Source organism: Hyla sarda, unplaced genomic scaffold, assembly GCF_029499605.1.
Source record: "Hyla sarda isolate aHylSar1 unplaced genomic scaffold, aHylSar1.hap1 scaffold_404, whole genome shotgun sequence".
In the NCBI taxonomy this organism is placed as follows: domain Eukaryota; kingdom Metazoa; phylum Chordata; class Amphibia; order Anura; family Hylidae; genus Hyla; species Hyla sarda.
This window is the reverse complement of record NW_026610421.1, coordinates 208,016-234,476: the sequence shown is the minus strand read 5'-3', so window position 1 is coordinate 234,476 and position 26,461 is coordinate 208,016. Positions and strand designations below refer to the sequence as shown.

Genomic DNA, 26,461 nt, shown 5'->3' with positions numbered 1-26,461 from the left:
TATTTCTTGTTCGTTTTTTGAGTTTTTTAGCACGTTTTTAGAGTGGGTGGTGCGGTCGGAGGCTCAAGTGCCTTCGGTGCTACATTACCTCGACGATTTTTTATTCGTGGGTCAGGCTGGTAGGGCGACCTGCGCGATTTTGTTGCAGACGATGGAGAGGGTGGCGGCCTGCTTCGGGGTGCCTTTGGCACCCGACAAGACGGAGGGGCCGTCCACAGCGTTAAAATTCCTGGGCATTGTCATTGACACGGTGGCTTTGGAGTGTAGGTTGCCGGATGACAAGCTTCAGGATTTGAGGGGGGCGATTGAGGGCGCATTGCGGACTCGGAAGATTAAGTTGAGGGACTTGCAGTTGTTGTTAGGCCGCCTCAATTTTGCGTGCCGTATTATGCCCATGGGGCGGGTTTTTGTAGGCGTTTAGCGGGTGCTACGGCAGGTGTGCGACGGCCGAATCACTTTGTGCGGTTGTCCGCGGACTTGCGGGCGGATTTGGGGATTTGGCTGGCATTCTCGGACAGGTATAATGGGCGGTCGATTATCATGGAACGGCAAGTGTCCAACTGGGACATGGAGCTGTTCACGGACGCGTCGGGTAGCTGTGGCTTCGGCGCTTATTTCCAGGGTCAGTGGTGCACGGGGGAATGGCCGATGGCATGGCGGGAGGGCGGCTTGGTGCGCAACTTGGCGCTATTGGAACTTTTTCCGATTGTGGTGGCGGTGGAGATTTGGGGGGAGCAGTTGCGCAATCGGAAGATCTGTTTCCGGTGTGACAACCTGGGAGTGGTGCAGGCAGTGAACGCACAAACGGCGAAATCGCCTCCGGTGGTGAGGCTGTTAAGGCGTGTTAAGCTGTTTATTGTTGAACGCACAGTTTGTGGCTATGCATGTCCCGGGGATCTGTAATGAGATTGCTGACTCTCTCTCTCTCGTTTTCAGTGGGACAGGTTTCGGGAGCTGGCGCCGGAGGCGGAGTCGCAGGGGATCCCCTGTCCGGAGGAGTTATGGCAAGTGGTTTGAGAACGGCCTTTGCCTTGATTCGTCGGTCGGTCTGTGATAGCACCTGGGCGGGGTATAGTAAGTGTTGGCGGGAATGGGAGCTTTTGGTGGCGGAGTTGGGGGTTTTGAATGATGGGGAATGGGAAGTGGCAGTTTTGTTTTACATTGGGAGATTGTTTGGGGATGGAGTGTCCCCGACGGGGTTGAGCCGCAGGATGGCGGCCCTGGGGTTCTGGTTTAGGTGTCAGGGGTTGTCTGATGTCACTAAATCGTTTAGGGTGCGTTTGGCTGCCAGGGGTTTTCGGAGAGGGGTGGTGCAGCGTGATGCTCGGCGGCCCGTTTCTTTCCAGCTGCTGGCGGATATAGGGGTGGTCTTGGGGACGGTGTGTTCGTCTGGTTTTGAGGTGTCGACTGGCTTTCTCGCTGGCGTTTTTTGGGGCATTCCGGGTTTCGGAGTTGGTCGCGCCTAGTAAGGTTCGGGAGGGAGGTTTGTTGTTTGGGGATGTTTGCTTGGAAGGTTCTGTTTTAGTGTGTAAAGTGCGCAGGTCCAAAACGGACCAGCTGGGGAAACGTTTTGCTGTGCGATTGGCGGCGTTGGGTGGTGGGGGCATGTGTCCGGTGCATTGTTTTCGGGAGTACTTGGGGGTTCGGACTGTGATGGGGGGCCCTCTGCTGGTACATGCGAACGGGGAATTTTTGTCCCGGTTCCAATTTGTGCGGGTTTTTCGTTTTTGCCTGGAAAAGCTGGGGAAGGATGCGGGTGGGTTCAGCTCGCACTCCTTTCGGAGAGGAGCGGCTACGGAGGCGTCCCGGTGGGGTTTGGGGCCTGATGCGATACGGAGGATTGGTAGGTGGGAATCTGACCGGTTCCGGTTATATGTGCGCCCGCAGATGTTGTAGGGGGTGGGCGTGTCTTTTTTGTGGGTGTTTATTTTGTTTTATGGACATTATATGTGGGTGGAGTAAGGCAGGAATAGTGATGGGTTGTTTTCGTGTTTATGTCTTACAGGGGGTCAGCCGTGCTTGGTCTGGATCGTGGGACATTCGTACGTGAGGCGTGGGGCCTCGCGCGCTGATGTTCGCCCGGCTGGGAGGCAGTTGGGTCTGGAAAGGGAACAGGCGCAGGTGCGGTGGATTGGTCGGGGGGGGTTGCAGTGGGCGGGACTGCTCCCCCTCTTGCAAACGTACGCGGCGCTGGACAGGCCCCCCAATGTGTTGGTAGTCCACCTGGGCGGCAATGATCTTGGGGGTCGGACGGCCAGAGCCTTGATGAGGGATATTAAATTGGACATGCTGCGGATCTGGTCGTCCTTCCCCGGGATCGTGGTGGTCTGGTCGGACATTGTGGCGCGGTTCAAGTGGAGGGAGGCGCGTTCGGTCGTCCGACTGAATAATGCGAGGGCCAAGGTTAATCGGGTGGTGGGTCGTTTCATGGCGCGGAATGGGGGCCTGGTAGTGCGCCACCGGGAGTTGGAGAATCCTTCCTGGGATTTAATGGACGCTGACGGGGTCCATCTGAACCCCTTGGGGATGGATTTGTGGGTTCTGGAAATTAGGGAGGTGGTGGTGAGAGCAGTCGGGTTGTGGGTGGCCGGCCGTGAGTGAGGAGTCACACAAGGCCGTCGTGGCAGGTAGTGGGGGAGGGGGACCTGAAGGCACTTGATGGAGAATTGGAGTGAGGTGTGAACAGAATGGTGTGGTAGGGCTGGGGGCGGTGCCCCAGTCACTGGTGACACCTCAGCGGTTGAGGTGGAAAACGGGGGCTCTGAAGGGGGTGTCCTTGGGTCGTTGATTTACGGCCAAGGGCAAAGTAGGAGCCCGGGGAATAACTCAGGTTGCCTTCAGGTCCCCTTACCTTTGGGGTAGGAAATGGAAAACTGTTTACAATGTTATGCACTATGGTATTTGAAAATGTTATAATGTTAATGGGTAATGTTTACCCGACTGTTTCTGTGTTATTGTAAAGTTAAAGTATATATTTATTTTATTATGGTTATTTAATAAATGTGGCCGCTGTGGCCTTTTCCACCAAAATAAGTGTTGTAATGTGGTTATTGATGGGGGTGGCAGGGTGGTACAGGGGTCACAGAGCAAGTAGCAGATCCCCTAGTCAAGATCTCCTCTCCTCTGTATATATATATAGATCTCCTCTCCTCTGTATATATATATAGATCTCCTCTCCTCTGTATATATATATATATATAGATCTCCTCTCCTCTGTATATATATATAGATCTCCTCTGTATATATATATATATATATATATATATAGATCTCCTCTCCTCTGTATATATATATAGATCTCCTCTCCTCTGTATATATATATAGATCTCCTCTGTATATATATATATATATATATAGATCTCCTCTCCTCTGTATATATATATAGATCTCCTCTCCTCTGTATATATATATATATATATATATATAGATCTCCTCTCCTCTGTATATATATATATATATATATATATAGATCTCCTCTCCTCTGTATATATATATAGATCTCCTCTCCTCTGTATATATATATATATATATATATATATATATAGATCTCCTCTCCTCTGTATATATATATAGATCTCCTCTCCTCTGTATATATATATATATATATATAGATCTCCTCTCCTCTGTATATATATATAGATCTCCTCTCCTCTGTATATATATATAGATCTCCTCTCCTCTGTATATATATATATATATATATATATATATTGCAGTAACACAGGTTTTGCTATACACATGTTTATTCCCTTTGTGTGTGTATATATATATATATATATATATATATATATATATATATATATAGATCTCCTCTCCTCTGTATATATATATATATAGATCTCCTCTCCTCTGTATATATATATATATATATATATTGCAGTAACACAGGTTTTGCTATACACATGTTTATTCCATTTGTCTGTATTGGAACTAAACCAAAAAAGGAGGAAAAAAAGCAAATTGGACCTAATGTCACCAAACTCCAAAAATGGTCCGGACACAATTATTGGCGCCTTTCATAATTGTGGATAAATAAGATTGTTTCCAGCCTGTGATGTTCCTTTATACTCACCTGGGGCAAGTAACAGGGGCGGGCAATATAACAATCACACCTGAAAGCAGAAAAAAGGAGAGAAGTTCCCCGTAGTCTTTGCATTGTGTGTCTGTGTGTGTCACACTAATCATGGACAACAGAAAGAGGAGAAGAGAACTGTCTGAGGACTTGAGAACCAAAATTGTGGAAAAATATCAACAATCTCCAGGTTACACGTCCATCTCCAGAGATCTAGATTTGTCTTTGTCCACAGTGCGCAACATTATCAAAAAGTTTACACCCCATGGACCTGTAGATAATCTCCCTGGGCGAGGACAGAAGAGAAAAACTGATGAAAGGTGTCAATGCAGGATAGTCCGGATGGTGGATAAGCAGCCCCAAACAAGTTCCAAAGATATTCAAGCTGTCCTGCAGGCTCAGGGAGCATCAGTGTCAGTGCGAACTATCCGTCCACATTTACATGAAATGAAACACTATGGAGGAGAACCAGGAGGACCCCACTATGGAGGAGACCCAGGAGGACCCCACTATGGAGGAGACCCAGGAGGACCCCACTACGGAGGAGACCCAGGAGGACCCCACTACGGAGGAGACCCAGGAGGACCCCACTACGGAAGAGACCCAGGAGGACCTCACTATAGAGGAGACCCAGGAGGACCCCACTGCTGACACAGAGACATAAAAAAGAAAGACTACATTTTACCAAAATGAACTTGAGTAACCAAAATCCTTCTGGGAAAATGTCTTGTGGACAAATGAGACCAAGATAGAGCTTTTTGGTAAAGCGCATCATTCTACTGTTTACCGAAAACGGAATGAGGCCTACAAAGAAAAGAACACAGTACCTACAGTGACATATGGGGGAGGTCAGTGATGTTTTGTGTTGTTTTGCTGCCTCTGGCACTGGGGGCCTTGAATGTGTACAAGACATCATGAAATCTGAGGATTACCAATGGATTTTGGGTCTCACTGTACAGCCCAGTGACAATGACCCCAAACATACGTTATAAAGCCCCCAGAAATGGAAGGCAACAAAGCGCTGGAGTCCAGATCTAAATCCCATTGATCACCTGTGGAGAGATCTTATAATTACTGTTGGGAAAAGGCGCCTTCCAATAAGAGACCTGGAGCAGTTTGTAAAGGAAGAGTGGTCCAACATTCCGGCTGAGAGGTGTAAGAAGCTTATTGATGCTTATAGGAAGAGTGGTCCAACATTTCGTATGAGAGGTGTAAGAAGCTTATTGATGGTTATAAGAAGAGTGGTCCAAAATTCCGACTGAGAGGTGTAAGAAGCTTATTGATGGTTATAGGAAGAGTGGTCCAACATTCCGGCTGAGAGGTGTAAGAAGCTTATTGATGCTTATAGGAAGACACTGATTTCAGTTACTTTTTCCAAAGGGTGTGAAACCAAATATTAAGGTAAGGGTGCCAATAATTTTGTCCAGCCCATTTTTGGAGTTTGGTGACATTATGTCCAATTTCCTTTTTTTCCTCCTTTTTTGGTTTAGTTCCAATACACACAAAGGGAATAAACATGTGTATAGCAAAACCTGTGTTACTGCAATATATATATATATATATATATATATATATATATATATATACAGAGGAGAGGAGATCTATATATATATATATATATATATATATACAGAGGAGAGGAGATCTATATATATATATACAGAGGAGAGGAGATCTATATATATATATATATATACAGAGGAGAGGAGATCTATATATATATATATATATATATATATATATATATATATACAGAGGAGAGGAGATCTATATATATATACACACAAAGGGAATAAACATGTGTTTGTGCTCAGGGCTTACATTCGAGCTTGTGGTAGCAAGCGCTAAATACACAACTATGCAAACCATACATTGACTTACCAAGCGGTTTGAGTTGTCCTGTACTTGAGATTGCACCTACATTCAAGCCTATGTACCTATATAAATAAGAATGACTGACGAAGCGGTTGAGTTGTGCCCATAACCACGTATGAGGGCACGCCTATAGAGGCATACCCTATGGTGAATTGATAAAATAAGGGAGGGTTGGGAGGGTACCTGGAAACCACGTACGCCCCGCCTGTATGTTGCGGGGGCATTTTATAGTGGTGCCCCCTGCATGGCCCTACAGGCGGTAGGTGCAGGGGGCATGGGAATTCACGCCCCCTCGCACAAATTTAGCCCAAAAGGCTTCCTACTTGTGCTCAGGGCTTACATTCGAGCTTGTGGTAGCGAGCGCTGAATACATAACTATGCAAACCATACATTGACTTACCAAGCGGTTTGAGTTATTCTGTACTTGAGATTGCACCTACATACAAGCCTATGTACCTATATAAATAAGAATGACTGACGAAGCGGTTCTTGAGTTGTGCCCATAACCGCGTATGAGGGCACGTCTATAGAGGGCAAAAAATCAAGAAGTAGAATTAATAACAACATTCCTGACCATAATAACCAACACCACAACTAGTCATGTCTATCTTCCCCTAAACTGTTCTTGCTAGACTCAAGACACCAAGAGAGTTGTGCCTGCCGGCTGGCGACCGCATGAGGCAGTACCTGACATTGAGAAAGTATGGTGGTGACGCCTACTGCATCCGACCCGGCACTGGAACGGTACCTGACTACGTGCCAGCTGATTCGTTCATATTGACATGCTCACTGTGGTAATTGCAGAAAGGGGAACCGATAGAGCTTGTCGGGCATAACATGTCCTCCTGTCGCTGCTGAAAAGTGGCAAAATCTTCATTGTTAGTTAAGTGATATGAAGAGTTGACTGGACTGTACAGTGAGCCATATCCTACCCTGCCAACATACTGTCACGAATTATCTCAGGAATAATGACCTGCAGCGAACGACGGGCCTCCTCATCCTGATCATGCCTGCAGACTCGACAGATCTCAGTAACAATTAAGCCTAAGGACTATCATGCTTGCGGACAGGCATCAACAGAATCACTGTGTCCGCAGACATGACCGACCTCTCCGTGACTATCGTACCTGTAGATTTTGACAGGTCTTGCATGCCCTCGTGCCTGTGGATCTGGAAGGCCTCTATGTGACTATCGTACCTGTAGACTGACAGGCCTCGCATACCCTCGTGCCTGTGGATGTGACAGGTCTTTGCGTAACCGTTGTTCCTGGAATGGCAATCTGACTCGAACCTCGTACCTATAGGCGTGAGAGGTCTTTGAGTAACCCTCGTGTCTGTGGAAGTGATAGCTGTTAGTGTGACGTTGACATGAGTGGACAAGACACATCAATGCGTGAAATAACCACCTATGAGTCGTGAAATTGTAACTCTATGACCTGTGTTAGGGAAACATTGACTAAGCCGTGAATCTCCCTGCAGTCGTGGCAAGAGGAGATGGCAAGCAACCCCTGAGTTCATTTTTTTTTTTTTTTGGTAACGCGGGAGTGAATGGCAGCCTGAATGGTGCCTGACATGATGTATGCATGGAGTATCGAGTCATGTGTGTATTGAGTCATATTGCACTGAAGCAGAGTCAGGAACAACAGACTTCACCAGGACCCCGACTGGAGTGAGACAGACCTGAGGAACTTGGTGGGTGAGAGGACGCGCGAGGCTCTGAAGACGTGTCAGTAGCAGCGTCAGCATGTGAAGCGAGTAACTGTGGTAAGCAACAAGAGTTGTGAAAATAACATGGATCAGTGGGTACGTGTTGTAAAGTACATACATAAGAGTGTACATATTTCCTTCACTTTTTTTTTTTTTTTTCCGTAATGCGGGAGTGAATTGCAGCTGAGTGCCTGACATGATGTATGCATGGAGAAATGAGATGAGACAAATTGTATGCTGTTGCGCTGAAGAAGAGTCAGAACAGCATATGCAGTGGCCCCCACTGAAGACGTGTCAGCCAGACGATTGACCCACTGCCTATGTGTATCGAGTCATATTGTACTGAAGCAGAGTCAGGAACAACAGACTTCACCAGGACCCCGACTGAAGCGAGACGGACCTGAGGAACTTGGTGGGTGAGAGGACGCGCGAGGCTCTGAAGACGTGTCAGTAGCAGCGTCAGTGTGTGAGCAAGTAACTGTGGTTAGCGAACAAGAGTGGTGAAAGTAACATGGATCAGTGGGTACGTGTTGTGAAGTACATACATAAGAGTGTACATATTTCCTTAATATTTTTTTTTTTGAAGTGTGAGATCTCATAGGAGTCTACAACCACCGTTGCTCGGTGTAACCCCCTGTGGGCATGGCATATGAGGGGTATGCCAACCATCTGTGTTTCGTGGTGTCCTGCTCTGAAGAAGTGTCAGTAACAGCAACTACACAGTGCTGCCCCCTGCAGACGAGGCAGGTATGACAGGGAAACAACCACCTATGTGTCATGAAGTTGTTATTCAGAAGACGTGTCAGTAGCAACAAATCAGTAGTGCATCTCCCTGCAGAACGTGGCAGGTGAAGTGGGTGTAGACCACTTGTATCGTGGTATGAATGTGCAAAATGACGTGTCAGAGACCACAATTTGTGTGCATGCTGTGTCCCACAGCATGCACAAAAATTGTGGTCTCTGACAGTTAGAAGGTAAGTGGTGAGCGTATGACGAGATACGGATGCTTGATCTGTGAATGAGCAGTTACTATGGTAACGACAGTGTGGTATGTCGGCTACGGGGACCAATAGCCGGTACCGACGTGTGTGCAGAGTGACTATTTGCGATTGTACCGTACAACCTGTGAATATCTGTACAGTAAGAAGCTGCGAGCGTTCGTAAGGTATGCTGAGTAAAGTTATGCGTATGAACAGTACTAACTATGAGCATGTGTGTGTAACCCAGCGAGGAGCTAAATACGACAATAGTTATGAGCGTACGTACAGTGCAACCCATATGCGCACATGTGTGGACGCAGCGGCACGCGTGAGTGCAGTATGACCATGAGGGGCACAATGCGGTGCTAGGTGGTATGAGCGTTCGGCATTATGACTGTACTCACAGATACGCGTATGTACTGTGTGCATATAATGGGACTGTACCCACTGCATGGAACCATTATCATGTGGACTGTAAGCATACTATGCTGTACTCACTGCATATAACATTATGAGGATGTGTGCTGTATACGACAATGTGACTGTACTCCCTGTATGTAACAGTATGAGCTTGTGTACTGTGTGTGATACTATAAGTGTACCCACTGTGTGCAACTGGGCGTGTGTATTGAATGCAACAGCTAACTGTACCCACTGTAAGTGATACCAGCGCACGAACCGTACACGATACCACAGCTGTACCTACTGTAACGTGACACTGTGAGCGTGTATTCTATATGGCCGTGACTGTACTTGCTGTACGGGACCCTGAACACATGTGTGTTGTAGACGACATGCTGAACCCACTGCATGAAACTATGGTGTGTGCTCTATACAACACTGTAACTGTATGCCCTGCCTGTGCCACTAGAGCGCCTGTTATGCAGGATAAATATTGTGAATGTTTATACGTGGTGTAAAATGCTTGAGCGTATGTGCAGTATAAAGCGGTGAGCGGTGTAGTACTGAATAACGTAAGGGCAGTAAATGTTATGAGTGTATGTACCGTATACGTGTTGCATCCGGTGTGAAGCCATGAGTTAAGTATCGTGAGAAGCTATGCGAGGAAACATTCTATGATTGACTGCATGGTATGAGTGCTGTGAGTAGTTGCATGGTATAGACGCTAGGAGACTGCACAGTATAAATGGTATGGATGACTGTATAGTACGGTGGTATGTGTGACTGCACGGTAGGGGTGCCGAGCGACTGCATAGTATAAATGACATGAGTGACTGCGCAGTATGATGCTATGAGTGAGAGGACTGTATGATGCTATGAGCGGCTGCCCGGTATGATGCTATGAGCGGCTGCATGGTATGAATGCTATGCGTGACTGCACGGTGTGAATGCAACGAGTAACTGCACGGTATGAATGCTGTGGGTGACTGTGACGGTATAATGCTAAGAGTGACTGTACAGTATGAAGCTAAGAGTGGCTGCACAGTATGAAACATTGATGAGTGACTCTACGGCACGAAACGGTACTGGTGACTGTAAGAATGAAACGCTGTGAGTGACTGCGCAGTATGAACGCTATGAGTGACTGCACGGTATAAAAGTTGTGAGTGACTGCACGATATGAATGCTATGAGTGACTGCACGGTATAAAAGCTACGAGTGACTGCACGGAGAGAAATCTATGAGTGACTGCATGGTATGAATGATATGAGTGACTGCACGGTATGAATGCTATGAGTGACTGCACGGTATGAATGCTATGAGCGACTGCACAGTATGAATGCTATGAGTGACTGCACGGTATGAATGCTATGAGCGACTGCACAGTATGAATGCTATGAGTGACTGCACGGTATGAATGCTATGAGCGACTGCACGGTATGAATGCTATGAGTGACTGCACGGTATGAATGCTATGAGTGACTGCACGGTATGAATGCTATGAGTGACTGCACGGTATGAATGCTATGAGTGACTGCACGGTATGAATGCTATGAGTGACTGCACGGTATGAATGCTATGAGTGACTGCACGGTATGAATGCTATGAGTGACTGCACGGTATGAATGCTATGAGTGACTGCACGGTATGAATGCTATGAGTGACTGCACGGTATGAATGCTATGAGTGACTGCACGGTATGAATGCTATGAGTGACTGCACGGTATGAATGCTATGAGCGACTGCACGGTTTGAATGCTATGAGTGACTGCACGATATGAATGCTATGAGTGACTGCACGGTATAAAAGCTACGAGTGACTGCACGGAGAGAAATCTATGAGTGACTGCATGGAGTGAAGGCTATGAGTGACTGCACGGTATGAATGCTATGAGTGACTGCACGGTATGAATGCTATGAGTGACTGCACGATATGAATGCTATGAGTGACTGCACGGTATAAAAGCTACGAGTGACTGCACGGAGAGAAATCTATGAGTGACTGCATGGAGTGAAGGCTATGAGTGACTGCACGGTATGAATGCTATGAGTGACTGCACAGTATGAATGCTATGAGTGACTGCACGGTATGAATGCTATGAGTGACTGCACGATATGAATGCTATGAGTGACTGCACGGTATAAAAGCTACGAGTGACTGCACGGAGAGAAATCTATGAGTGACTGCATGGAGTGAAGGCTATGAGTGACTGCACGGTATGAATGCTATGAGTGACTGCACGGTATGAATGCTATGAGCGACTGCACGGTATGAATGCTATGAGCGACTGCACGGTATGAATGCTATGAGTGACTGCACGGTATGAATGCTATAAGCGACTGCACGGTATGAATGCTATGCGTGACTGCACGGTATGAATGCTATGAGTGACTGCACGGTATGAATGCTATGAGTGACTGCACGGTATGAATGCTATGAGTGACTGCACGGTATGAATGCTATGAGTGACTGCACGGTATGAATGCTATGAGCGACTGCACGGTATGAATGCTATGCGTGACTGCACGGTATTAATGCTATGAGTGACTGCGCGGTATGAATGCTATGAGTGACTGCACGGTGTGAAAGCTATGAGTGACTGCGCGGTATAAATGCTATGAGCGACTGCACGGTATGAAAGTTATGAGTGACTGCACGGTATGAATGCTATGCGTGACTGCACGGTATGAATGCTATGCGTGACTGCACGGTATGAATGCTATGAGTGACTGCACAGTATGAAAGCTATCAGTGAGTGTACGGTGTGAAGGCTATGAGTGACTGCACAGTAGGGAAGCTAAGAGTGACTGTACGGTGTGAAAGCTATGAGTGACTGCACGGTATGAAAGCTATGAGTGACTGCACAGTATGAAAGCTAGGAGTGACTGCACGGTATGAAAGCTATGAGTGACTGCACGGTATGAAAGCTATGAGTGACTGTACGGTATGAATGCTATGAGTGACTGCACGGTATGAAAGCTATGAGTGACTGTACGGTATGAAAGCTATGAGTGACTGCGCGGTATGAAAGCTATGAGTGACTGCACGGTGTGAAAGCAATGAGTTACTGCGCGGTATAAATGCTATGAGTGACTGCACGGTATGAAAGCTATGAGTGACTGCACGGTGTGAAAGCTATGAGTGACTGCACGGTATGAAAGCTATGAGTGACTGCACGGTGTGAAAGCTATGAGTGACTGCACAGTATGAAAGCTATGAGTGACTGCACGGTATGAAAGCTATGAGTGACTGCACGGTATGAAAGCTATGAGTGACTGCACGGTATGAAAGCTATGAGTGACTGCACAGTATGAAAGCTAGGAGTGACTGCACGGTATGAAAGCTATGAGTGACTGCACGGTATGAAAGCTATGAGTGACTGTACGGTATGAAAGCTATGAGTGACTGCGCGGTATGAAAGCTATGAGTGACTGCACGGTGTGAAAGCAATGAGTTACTGCGCGGTATAAATGCTATGAGTGACTGCACGGTATAAATGCTATGAGCGACTGCACGATGTGAAAGCTATGAGTGACTGCACGGTATAAATGCTATGAGCGACTGCACGATGTGAAAGCTATGAGTGACTGCACGGTATGGAAGCTATGAGTGACTGCACGGTATGAAAGCTATGAGTGACTGCACGGTATGAATGCTATGAGTGACTGCACGGTATGATTGCTATGAGTTACTGCACTGTGTGAAAGCAATGAGTGACTGCACGGTATGAATGCTATGAGTGACTGCACGGTATGGAAGCTATGAGTGACTGCACGGTATGGAAGCTATGAGTGACTGCACAGTATGGAAGCTATGAGAGACTGCACGGTATGAATGCTATGAGTGACTGCACGGTATGAAAGCAATGAGTTACTGCGAGGTATAAATGCTATGAGTGACTGCACGGTGTGAAGGCTATGAGTGACTGCACGGTATGAATGCTATGAGTGACTGCACGGTATAAATGCTATGAGTGACTGCACGGTGTGAAGGCTATGAGTGACTGCACGGTATGGAAGCTATGAGTGACTGCACGGTATAAATGCTATGAGTGAGTGTACGGTGTGAAAGCTATGAGTGACTGCACAGTATGGAAGCTATCAGTGACTGTACGGTGTGAAGGCTATGAGTGACTGCACGGTATAAATGCTATGAGCGACTGCACGATGTGAAAGCTATGAGTGACTGCACGGTATAAATGCTATGAGTGACTGCACGGTATGAAAGCTATGAGTGACTGCATGGTATGAAAGCTATGAGTGACTGCACGGTATGAAAGCTATGAGTGACTGCACGGTATGAAAGCTATGAGTGACTGCACGGTATGAAAGCTATGAGTGACTGCACGGTATGAAAGCTATGAGTGACTGTACGGAGTGAAAGCTACGAGTGACTGCATAGTATGGAAGCTTATGAGTGACTGTACAGTATGGAAGCTTATGAGTGACTGCACGGTATGGAAGCTTATGAGTGACTGCACGGTATGAAAGCTACGAGTGACTGCACGGTGTGGGTGCTGGGTGACTGCAGTAGAAAGTTATCGTGACTGCAAGGGCTGTCATGGATGATGTGGAGGATAGGGATTTGACTACTGTGTTTCCATATCCTAGGTGCCTGGTGACAGCACCGTTCCTTAGCAGGTTACTTGCATTGACCTGCATGTGCCTCACCCCGCATTGGCCGTGTGGGGGACACCCGCCTCGGCGTGAGCCCCGGGGTCCCAGGGTGCCGCTGCCACGGCCTGGCCATGTGGTGGTTGCCAGGGAACCAGCTGCGGCAGAGATTCCGGCTCTCCGCCCACTGCGCGGCCCGGCAGCGTCGCCCCGGCAACCCAGCACGCCAGGCACACCGCCGGAGTCATGGGCAGCCAGCGGAGGGGAGCTGAAGCGGGTCCCGGGGTCGTTGGACAACCCCCGTCCACCGCTCGAGAATTGTGTCCATGCCGCATACCACGCTAGAAGCGAGCGTGCTGGATGGAGGACCTCATGGCGCGGGAGAGTGACGTCACCCGCCCGGCTCCGGGATCGCAGCTGGGGAAACACCGCCGGACCGGGAATTGGGTGACGGTGGTAACAGTTCTATGTAAAGGGGGCCGGGGAACCAGATCCTAGTCAAGTTCCTGTAGGCATGGGACCTCGCGCTGTTACACTCCTTCCGACCTGGAAACAACGTACACCCCGCCTGTATGTTGCGGGGGCGTTTTATAGTGGTGCCCCCCTGCATGGCCCCGTCTGTAGGTGCAGGGGGTGTGGGAATTCACGCCCCCTCACACAAATTCAGCCCAAAAGGCTTTCTACATAGCAAAACCTGTGTTACTGCAATCCTTTTCTGTGAGAAATACTTCATTTTATACAAAAATTTCAGGGGGGCAACATTTACAGCCATGACTGTATGTGTGTGTGTGTGTATATATATATATATATATATATATATATATATATATACATATATATAATATTATACACACTGACACACACCACTAATATATATATATATATGAACACACAGTAAAGAATCCCGATCCTAGTGATACGTACCAACATGGCCGTAGCCCACGATGCCGATCCGTCTCTTCCTCTCATTAGACATTTTGTATTATTTGCCGCATCAACTAAAAAGAAGAAACATATAAAATGTTACAGACCAGACCGTGTGTATATATAGTATACAGACCAGACTGTGTGTATATATAGTATACAGACCAGACTGTGTGTATATATAGTATACAGACCAGTAGTGTGTATATATAGTATACAGACCAGACCGTGTGTATATATAGTATACAGACCAGACCGTGTGTATATATAGTATACAGACCAGACCAGTGTGTATATATAGTATACAGACCAGACCGTGTGTATATATAGTATACAGACCAGACCGTGTGTATATATAGTATACAGACCAGACCATGTGTATATATAGTATACAGACCAGACTGTGTGTATATATATAGTATACAGACCAGACAGTGTGTATATATAGTATACAGACCAGACCGTGTGTATATATAGTATACAGACCAGACCGTGTGTATATATAGTATACAGACCAGACCGTGTGTATATATAGTATACAGACCAGACCGTGTGTATATATAGTATACAGACCAGACCGTGTGTATATATTGTATACAGACCAGACCGTGTGTATATATAGTATACAGACCAGACCGTGTGTATATGTAGTATACAGACCAGACCGTGTGTATATATAGTATACAGACCAGACTGTGTGTATATATAGTATACAGACCAGACCGTGTGTATATATAGTATGCAGACCAGACCGTGTGTATATATAGTATACAGACCAGACCGTGTGTATATATATATAGTATACAGACCAGACCGTGTGTATATATAGTATACAGACCAGACCGTGTGTATATATAGTATACAGACCAGACCGTGTGTATATATAGTATACAGACCAGACCGTGTGTATATATAGTATACAGACCAGACCGTGTGTATATATAGTATACAGACCAGACCAGTGTGTATATATAGTATACAGACCAGACCAGTGTGTATATGTAGTATACAGACCAGACCGTGTGTAGTATATACAGTATACAGACGAGACCGTGTGTATATATAGTATGCAGACCAGACCGTGTGTATATATAGTATACAGACCAAGACCGTGTGTATATATAGTATACAGACCAGACCGTGTGTATATATAGTATACAGACGAGACCGTGTGTATATATAGTATGCAGACCAGACCGTGTGTATATATAGTATACAGACCAAGACCGTGTGTATATATAGTATACAGACCAGACCGTGTGTATATATAGTATACAGACCAGACCGTGTGTATATATAGTATACAGACCAGACCGTGTGTATATATAGTATACAGACCAGACCGTGTGTATATATAGTATACAGACCAGACCGTGTGTATATATAGTATACGGACCAGACCGTGTGTATATACAGTATACAGACCAGTGTGTATATATATACAGTATACAGACCAGACCGTGTGTATATATAGTATACGGACCAGACCGTGTGTATATATAGTATACGGACCAGACCGTGTGTATATACAGTATACGGACCAGTGTGTATATATATATATATACAGTATACAGACCAGACAGTGTGTATATATAGTATACAGACCAGACCGTGTGTATATATAGTATACAGACCAGACCGTGTGTATATATAGTATACAGACCAGACCGTGTGTATATATAGTATACAGACCAGACCGTGTGTATATATAATATACAGACCAGTGTGTATATATAGTATACAGACCAGACCGTGTGTATATATAGTATACAGACCAGACCGTGTGTATATATAGTATACAGACCAGACCGTGTGTATATATAGTATACAGACCAGACCGTGTGTATATATAGTATACAGACCAGACCGTGTGTATATGTAGTATACAGACCAGACCGTGTGTATATATAGTATACAGACCAGACCGTGTGTATATACAGTATACAGACCAGACTGTGTGTATATATAGTATACAGACCAGACCGTGTGTATATATAGTATACAGACCAGACCGTGTGTATATATAGTATACAGACCAGACCGTGTGTATATATAGTATACAGACCAGACCGTGTGTGTATATATAGTATACAGACCAGAACGTGTGTATATACAGTATACAGACCAGACTGTGTGTATATGTAGTATACAGACCAGTGTGAATACATAGTATAGAGACCAGACTGTGTGTATATATAGTATACGGACCAGACTGTGTGTATATATAGTATATAGACCAGTGTGTATATATATAGTATACAGACCAGACTGTGTGTATATATAGTATACAGACCAGACCGTGTGTATATATAGTATACAGACCAGTGTGAATATATAGTATACAGACCAGACAGTGTGTATATATAGTATACAGACCAGACTGTGTGTAAATATAGTATACAGACCAGACCGTGTGTATATATAGTATACAGACCAGACCGTGTGTATATATAGTATACAGACCAGACCGTGTGTATATGTAGTATACAGACCAGTGTGAATATATAGTATAGAGACCAGACTGTGTGTATATATAGTATACAGACCAGTGTGTATATATAGTATACAGACCAGACTGTGTGTATATATAGTATACAGACCAGACTGTGTGTATATGTAGTATACAGACCAGTGTGAATATATAGTATAGAGACCAGACTGTGTGTATATATAGTATACAGACCAGACTGTGTGTATATATAGTATACAGACCAGTGTGAATATATAGTATAGAGACCAGACTGTGTGTATATATAGTATACAGACCAGACCGTGTGTATATATAGTATACAGACCAGACCGTGTGTATATGTAGTATACAGACCAGTGTGAATATATAGTATAGAGACCAGACTGTGTGTATATATAGTATACAGACCAGTGTGTATATATAGTATACAGACCAGACTGTGTGTATATATAGTATACAGACCAGACTGTGTGTATATGTAGTATACAGACCAGTGTGAATATATAGTATAGAGACCAGACTGTGTGTATATATAGTATACAGACCAGACTGTGTGTATATATAGTATACAGACCAGTGTGAATATATAGTATAGAGACCAGACTGTGTGTATATATAGTATACAGACCAGACCGTGTGTATATATAGTATACAGACCAGACCAGTGTGTATATATAGTATACAGACCAGACCGTGTGTATATATAGTATACAGACCAGACCGTGTGTATATATAGTATACAGACCAGACTGTGTGTAAATATAGTATACAGACCAGACCGTGTGTATATATAGTATACAGACCAGACCGTGTGTATATATAGTATACAGACCGTGTGTATATATAGTATACAGACCAGACTGTGTGTATATGTAGTATACAGACCAGTGTGAATATATAGTATAGAGACCAGACTGTGTGTATATATAGTATACAGACCAGACTGTGTGTATATGTAGTATACAGACCAGTGTGAATATATAGTATAGAGACCAGACTGTGTGTATATATAGTATACAGACCAGTGTGTATATATAGTATAGAGACCAGACTGTGTGTATATGTAGTATACAGACCAGTGTGAATATATAGTATAGAGACCAGACTGTGTGTATATATAGTATACAGACCAGACTGTGTGCATATACAGTATACAGACCAGATTGTGTGTATATATAGTATACAGACCAGACTGTGTGTATATGTAGTATACAGACCAGTGTGAATATATAGTATACAGACCAGACTGTGTGTATATATAGTATACAGACCAGACAATGTGTATATATAGTATACAGACCAGACCATGTGTATATATAGTATACAGACCAGACCGTGTGTATATATAGTATACAGACCAGTGTGAATATATAGTATACAGACCAGACAGTGTGTATATATAGTATACAGACCAGACTGTGTGTATATGTAGTATACAGACCAGTGTGAATATATAGTATAGAGACCAGACAGTGTGTATATATAGTATACAGACCAGACCGTGTGTATATATAGTATACAGACCAGTGTGAATATATAGTATACAGACCAGACAGTGTGTATATATAGTATACAGACCAGACTGTGTGTAAATATAGTATACAGACCAGACCGTGTGTATATGTAGTATACAGACCAGACTGTGTGTATATATAGTATACAGACCAGACCGTGTGTATATATAGTATACAGACCAGTGTGAATATATAGTATAGAGACCAGACTGTGTGTATATATAGTATACAGACCAGTGTGTATATATAGTATACAGACCAGACTGTGTGTATATATAGTATACAGACCAGACCGTGTGTATATATAGTATACAGACCAGACCGTGTGTATATATAGTATACAGACCAGACTGTGTGTATATATAGTATACAGACCAGACCGTGTGTATATATAGTATACAGATCAGACTGTGTGTATATATAGTATACAGACCAGACTGTGTGTATATATAGTATACAGACCAGACCGTGTGTATATGTAGTATACAGACCAGTGTGAATATATAGTATAGAGACCAGACTGTGTGTATATATAGTATACAGACCAGTGTGTATATATAGTATACAGACCAGACTGTGTGTATATATAGTATACAGACCAGACCGTGTGTATATATAGTATACAGACCAGACCGTGTGTATATATAGTATACAGACCAGATTGTGTGTATATGTAGTATACAGACCAGACCATGTGTATATATAGTATACAGACCAGACTGTGTGTATATACAGTATACAGACCAGACTGTGTGTATATGTAGTATACAGACCAGTGTGAATATATAGTATAGAGACCAGACTGTGTGTATATGTAGTATACAGACCAGTGTGAATATATAGTATAGAGACCAGACTGTGTGTATATGTAGTATACAGACCAGTGTGAATATATAGTATAGAGACCAGACTGTGTGTATATATAGTATACGGACCAGACCAGTGTGAATATATAGTATAGAGACCAGACTGTGTGTACATACTTATCTGTCTATATATATGCAGAGCCTCTCATCAGGTGCAGACGTGTGAGAAGTCTGTATATAGGGAAAGGAAATAGAATAGTCTGGACTCTCCCCAGAAGACAGTGGGTGGCTGTGAGGGGGAGGCAGGGGTCCTTGCACGGACCACACAGCCGGGTGCTGTGAGTGACCCAACAGTGAAGCGGACAAGTAGCACATACGGCGAGAAGCTGCAAACGCTGCGTGTGAACAGTGAGTAGAGGTTGCAGGAGACAAGATCACCAGTGAATAGAAAGGGAAGTGACTGATGTATAGTCAGTCAGGATTTGTTTTGTTCCCGTGTACATTGTTTGTTTTATTTTGTCCTGAAACCTTTCCCAATAAACCTAACCGAGGGTCAGATTGCAAGAAGAGGTGTTATGTGGTCTCGCTTGTTGGAGAAATGAGTCCTGTGTCAGGGATGACCCCTAGAGCAGTGGTTCTCAACCTTTTTGGCAACTGTACCCCCAAAGGCTGAAAGTATGACGGTGGGTACCCCTTGTGCGGAACTTACCCGTGAGGGGTACCCGCGGACAAAAGGCGTCTGCTTACATTTATACTAATGCGATACTTAATCCCCTTGTGCCATTATTCCCCCCCCCCCCCCACTCCAATCCCCCTGGGCTAATATATAATATATGACACAGGGCGAGCCGCACCTCATAAATATAGTAAAATGGGTGCACGCAGCAGAAAGTCCCAGGTCCCGGGTCCCCAATGCTAGAAGAACAGATTTGCTGCAGCACACAAAAGTAGTGACAAGGGGTTTATTCCATTCCAATCGCTACGTTTCAGCCGCCCATGCGGCCTTTTTCACGCCCCCTTCCCATAGACTTTGGTAGAGGGGGCGGGCGATACGTCATGAGGGGCCGGGTGTGACGTCGCGCCTGGCGGCCGCGAATACGGAAGCCCGCACCCAGCATTCGGAGCAATGAACTTCCGGACGCTGTGAGCGGAGCTCCGAAAGTCAGGGCAGCGCACAACCCCTTTAATGTTATCTGAAAAAGGGTTACTGGGGAGAGAAGAATCCCCCTCTCCCACAAACACATAAAAGTGTTGGCGAGAGAGGGGGAGAATTTCGCCCCCATGGACGCACCAGTGATCTGCAGGTAAAATATGCTATAAAAAAAAATATATGTGTAAGTAAATAATCAACGCATACATTTCTTATTTTATACGTTGATTATTTACTTACACATAATTTTTTTGATGTTTGATAGAATATTTTACCTGCAGATCACTGGTGCGTCCATGGGGCGAAATTCTCCTAATTTTGATTTATTTCTGAATGACAATCTTTTAGGCTTACGTTTTACATTACATCATTCATCAACATCTATTTATTTTTTAGATCTTACTCTGAAGGGCGATTTTGCTACAATTACCTACCGTAAAAACACTGCCACAAATTCTATTCTTCATGCTTCCTCTTGTCACCCCCCCCCCCCCCACGTCATTTCCAACTTGCCAGTGGGGGAGATGATAAGAGCTAAACGCAATTGTTCTACCAGCGCTGCCTTTGAGCTTGAAGCTGAAGCTATAAAATCCCGTATGCTGTGTATGGGATATCCCAGACACAACATTGATAGAGCAAAAGACATAGCATGCTTATAGGGTCGGGGCAGGATGACACTGGTGATACTGTCATGTTTATCACTCAATACAGTCAAAATGACAAAGCCATATGCAATATGGTGCACAAATACATGCCCATGGTTATGAGCGATCCTTTATATGCAGATGCTCTCAAGGGAGGCTATAAATGTATTTCACGTAAAGAACCCACATTGGCTCAAAAACTTTCTCCAAGTCTCTTTTCTAGTAGGGTCAGACACAACACCTCATCCTGGTTACCCACAAAGGAGCTTATAAATGTGGTCCTAACGTTTGTATTTGCTGTAAAATGATGCATGTTTCTACACAATTCATGTCATATAGCACAGACAAAACATACAACATACAGCAATTCATCAATTGCAACACTCCTAACGTTACATATCTTTTTTTCTTGGAGACAGTGTAAAGTGCAATATGTGGGATGCACCACGAATAAACTTAAAGTTAGAATCAAAAAACATCTATCGGACATCCCACATTTTTGCACCCGTAATACATCCCTGGTGTCACAACACTGCGCACAGAGACTGCCTGGACAAACCTTATACCTGAGTTTTATCACTATACCTTCTCCCACTCTGAAATAACGACACAACACATACTTAACTTTTTAAGTGGGCTGGGTGGTGGTCACAGCTCATTTATTTTTAAAATTTAAAACTGTAACAAATATAATACTGCATAGCAGCAACCGTGAACTCAGCAACTTGCCAAAGCCGAAGCAGTATGCCCCACCGTCTCCACAGCGTGCATGAAATGCCTTCGGCACCTAGAAAATCCAACAACGTTATATCTCACGCCACAGAAGGAGCCTGTGTACTCCTACACGGAGCTCCGACCCCCACTCAAAACAAACAGGGCCTGTTCCACTCCATCTTGAAGGCCAGAAAGGAAGATGTCCAGCCCAATGTTATTGAGGTGGACACCATCGCTAATCATAAACCTCCGGTTATTCCCCTCCAGCTCCATGTGTCTGACCACCACTCCACCCTTGGACTGGACAAACCTCGCCATATGCGAGTTAACTAGGCGGCGTGACCGCTGAATGGCCTCTGCATCCCTAGCACCTTGCCACTTGACCCTCAGGACAATCTCTGACCAGACCAATACCATCTCGGAGAAAAAGCCCCCGAGCCTCTCTACGTCCGCCTTCATGATGGTGATAAATTCAGGGACCCTAGTAAAACACAGGTCATGGCCACCCGCGTGAACCACCAAAACCACACCGGATCGCATCCTACCAGAAATATTCACTGCTTCTGAAAACACTTGAGGCCACTTCATTCCGGGAATACCCCGCCACTGGGCATCGACCTGATGAAAACCCAGCGATCTCCCTCCCGGACGGCAAGCTGCCCTCTGCGCCGCCCAGTGTATATAAGAATGGTCCAGGAACACAACCGACGGATCTGAAAGGAAAAACATGTTAGAGCAGCAATTCTGGATGCACATAACCAGCACAGCAAGCTGAGAGCCACCGCCCAATGTGCTGAATATCGGACATGGACAAGCCAGCCCGTGACGCCTCAGTGGCCGGCCCAATCCCCTGTACACTGCAGACACCGCTTAAATATCGCCTGGAATTGGTAGCGGGACAAAGGCAAACCATCAGAGTGGGTAAAAAATTGAACACCCGACACCCGAACCAACAAATACTCGGCGACTGCCCGCACCAGGAAGACAGGACCATCCACCGATTACAGACGAATCCAGGCTCCCTGACCTACCTGATCGGTCTTAGAACGGCGGATACGCAGCTGTAAGACCCCATTAGAGCAGACTACATCTTCAAAAAGCAAACCGTCAGGACCCTGCCTAGAAGAAGGAACCAACTCCCCAACCCACAAGGCCCCGAAAAAGGCAACACAAAAAGCGGCAGAATAAAGTATAGCCTCAAAAACGGAAGAACAGCTGCTGACCGATGCCTGCAACAGCGAAACAAGCAGAGAGTACGAAACCGGGCGCCGCAGGTCCTTGCGAACATGTGTCCGCTGCCAACCCTTCAACGACTGCTCAATCAAAAAACATTTGGTAACATCTTCCCAACCCAGCAGCCGAAAATAAAAACTGACCCCCGACAGCCTCCGCCGCGCCACTAGAGCAGAAAAATTAGCAGAGCGCAATGACATTAAGTAGTCCACGGTAACCTCCAATCTCAAATGCGGGCACTCCGCTACATTGCGCCCAGCCACCAACAAACACCACTAATTCCACGCCTTACCGTGCCCAGCAGTGGCATGAATCTCCGGTCACTAGGCCCCAAACCAAAGGTGGGCACAACCGACCCTCCAGCTCTGCCGTCGGGCACAATCTCCTGAAGTCCTGGAACTGAAAACGAGACAAAGAATCAGCAATGACGTTATCAACACCCGGGACATGTCGTGCACACAATTCCACAGCTACTATGATGGGAAACAACTCCAACAAGGCCAAATTGCGACACCAGCCCTTCTCCTCCCAATCCGATGGCCACGCCTCCGCGCACCACTCACCAGCGAAGTAAGCTCTGAACCCGGTGGATCCCGCAGCATCAGTAAAGAGCTGCAGTTCACCACTGCACACTTCCTCCGCCTGCCAACAAGTATGGCCATTGTAACACCGGAGAAATTCCCGTCAAACCAAAAGATCCGATCTCAGGCAACGAGAAATACGGATATGCGGTGACCAGGGAGGGCAACCCCCCTCGTCGCCAACGACAAACGCCTGGAAAAAACTCTGCCCATCGGCATCACGCGACAGGCAAAAACTAAGTGACCCAACAGCACCTGCATCTGTCGGAGAGTAACCTTCTTGGCCTCACAAAAACATTCAACTCACTGCAACATAATTTCTAACTTGGCAGAAGGCAAGCGAAACTCCATAGCCACAGAGTCTATTTCAATGCCTAAAAATGACATGACAGTAGCTGGCCCCTCAGTCTTATCCACAGACAACGGCACACCAAAACGCTGCATCTAAAAACAAAAAGTGTCCAACAAAAAAACCACACCTAGAAGAACCGGCAGGGGCAACAAACAAAAAATCATCCAGATAATGAATTACCGAAGAGCAGCCCGTCTCAAAACGCACCATCCACTCCAAGAATGTGCTAAACATCTCAAAGTAGTGGCACGAAATTGAACAACCCATGGGCAAGCGCACATCATAATAAAAATCACCATCTACACGACATCCCAACAAATGAAAACACTCCGGGTGCACTGGCAGCAGACGAAAAGCCGATTCAATATCGGACTTCGCCATCAAGGATGAAGGCCCCGCGCCACGCACAAGGGCCACTGCCCGGTCAAAAGACACATAGGAAACCGAGGAATCCTCCTTCGGAATCCCGTCATTAACAGAAGAGGCCTTAGGGTAAGACAGATGATGGATGAGCCGATATTTTCCGGCCTCCTTCTTAGGCACGACCCCTAACAGGGAAACCCTAAACATAGCAAGGGGGGGGGCAACTAAATGGGCCCATGAATCACCCCAAAGCCACCTCTTTTCCAATCTTATCCCTCAACACATCCGGATATTCTCTAGCAGATTTTAAATTATCTGGAAAATCCCCCTTCCCCTCGCCCGCAGCTGCGGGGCGCCCTGGGTGCTTAGGGGCCCGTTAACAACGCGCTGCGGCGTGACCACCTCCGGAAGCGGAACACTCGTGCTTGTACTTGCACAGATTGAGGAACTTAAAGTGTCCTTCATTAAAAAGCCAGCAGGCGCCGGGTCGCCGCACGGCCACTGACCCCGAGGTCCCAGCTGGACCAGCGGCCCCGGACTGAAAGGGGGACCCCTTCTGGGTGATCATCAATCGCAACCATACATCGGCCGCCTTCACACCCCAGCCAACCTCAGGGGTTAAAGCCAGGCGGCGACGAAACTCTTCGTCATAACGCCACCAGGCCGTACCCCCATGCGACTTGTACGCATTGTAAACTGAGTCCATATAAATGAAAAGCTCCGAACAGCGTTCATGATGCTTTTCACCCATAATACAACCCAACACCGAAAAAGCCTGCACCCAATTCCCCATAGTCTTAGCAAAATTCGGCCTAGCGGGAAATGATTTTTCGGGGTGAGGCCTGCGTTCCTTATCGATGGTATGCTGATCCACCGAAACTAGGGACCAAACATCTACATACTGGTTCCCCCAAATCTTTTCTTTCACAGAAAACTCAACATGAGACCCCAGGGGGCTAACACCACAGAAGAACGACTCCTTATGCACCCCTACCCTCACCGGGCAAACCTTCCTGACCGAGGGCGCTGGACTAGCCTGCGAACCCTCCAACTTAGCCAAAACCGCTTTAAGGGTAGGCAACAGTTCCGAACCCGCATCCCCCAAAACCCCAGCAAAGTTGAACTCACCCGTCTGCGCAGGAACTACCGGCGGAGTTGAAGAAGGGCCGCTCTGCGGCACAGGAACTGGATCCACACGCTCCACAGGCGCAGGCGTAGCCACAGCGCTAGGTTGATCTTCTCCACGGGATGACTGTCATGCCGGCCTGGACTTGTGCCTCCGGCCCGACCGCCTGTGTGACCTCCTGTCCGGGCTGATGGAGCTCCAGGAACTCTCCCCTGAGGAGGAGGGCGAACACCAGCGGGAGGATCGAGCCCTGCTCCTAGACTCCCGGCGACAACGTCTCCTACACATATGGTGAGACACAGCGGCTCTGCTCCTGCGGGAGCGGCCAGAACTCCGGGAGGATGATCTAGAATGACCGTCTCACAGGCCCAGAATCTACACGGTCACGCGGTGGTTGGCTGACTACAGGTGCCAGCACTAGTGCAACGGCAGGCAATAATGGGGGTGGGGGTGGGGGAGGTGGCAAGGGGTTAGGTACCGAGCTGGGGGCCGAGGGCAAAGGCAGTGCAGGGGTTAAAAATTGTGACTGAGCAGGGGGTGACAGTAGACCCTGCCCCCCCCCCCAACATTATCATCAGTCTCCTCAAATAATGGTTCACTACCCCGGTCCACTGAGCTGGAGCATGAAGGCAGCATGGGGGCACTACATACAGCACCTACAGAGCTGCATCCTGCCACCGGTAAGCTAAACTGACCTAATGCAGCGGGAGGGGTACCAGGCACCTCGTCGGCTGACGAGGATGCCTGGGACATGTGGGAAGCTTGGGTGCCCATTACCTGGGGGAGAGAAACTGAGCTCTGTACGCTGCGGCCGGAAGGGGCGGAGCTACCGCCCAACACCTCACTGCTGCACCACTACTATCAGAGGCCCGGACCGCCGCCGTCGTGCGCGCTGTGTCCCTACCCCAGCGTTCTCTGCCGGACAGGTGAGGGG

The 26,461-nt window shown here is 46.3% G+C and overlaps 1 protein-coding gene across 1 annotated transcript in view; it reads right to left on the bottom strand.

Moving 5' to 3' along the window:
* Positions 1-26,461, bottom strand: part of ASPDH (aspartate dehydrogenase domain containing) — a 113,053-nt gene that overhangs the window by 32,913 nt on the left and 53,679 nt on the right. The window contains exon 2 of the mRNA XM_056553843.1: positions 14,575-14,648. Within this exon, the coding sequence (XP_056409818.1) occupies positions 14,575-14,626 (52 nt within the window). The 5' untranslated portion in view covers positions 14,627-14,648. The remainder of the gene's footprint in view (positions 1-14,574; positions 14,649-26,461) is intronic.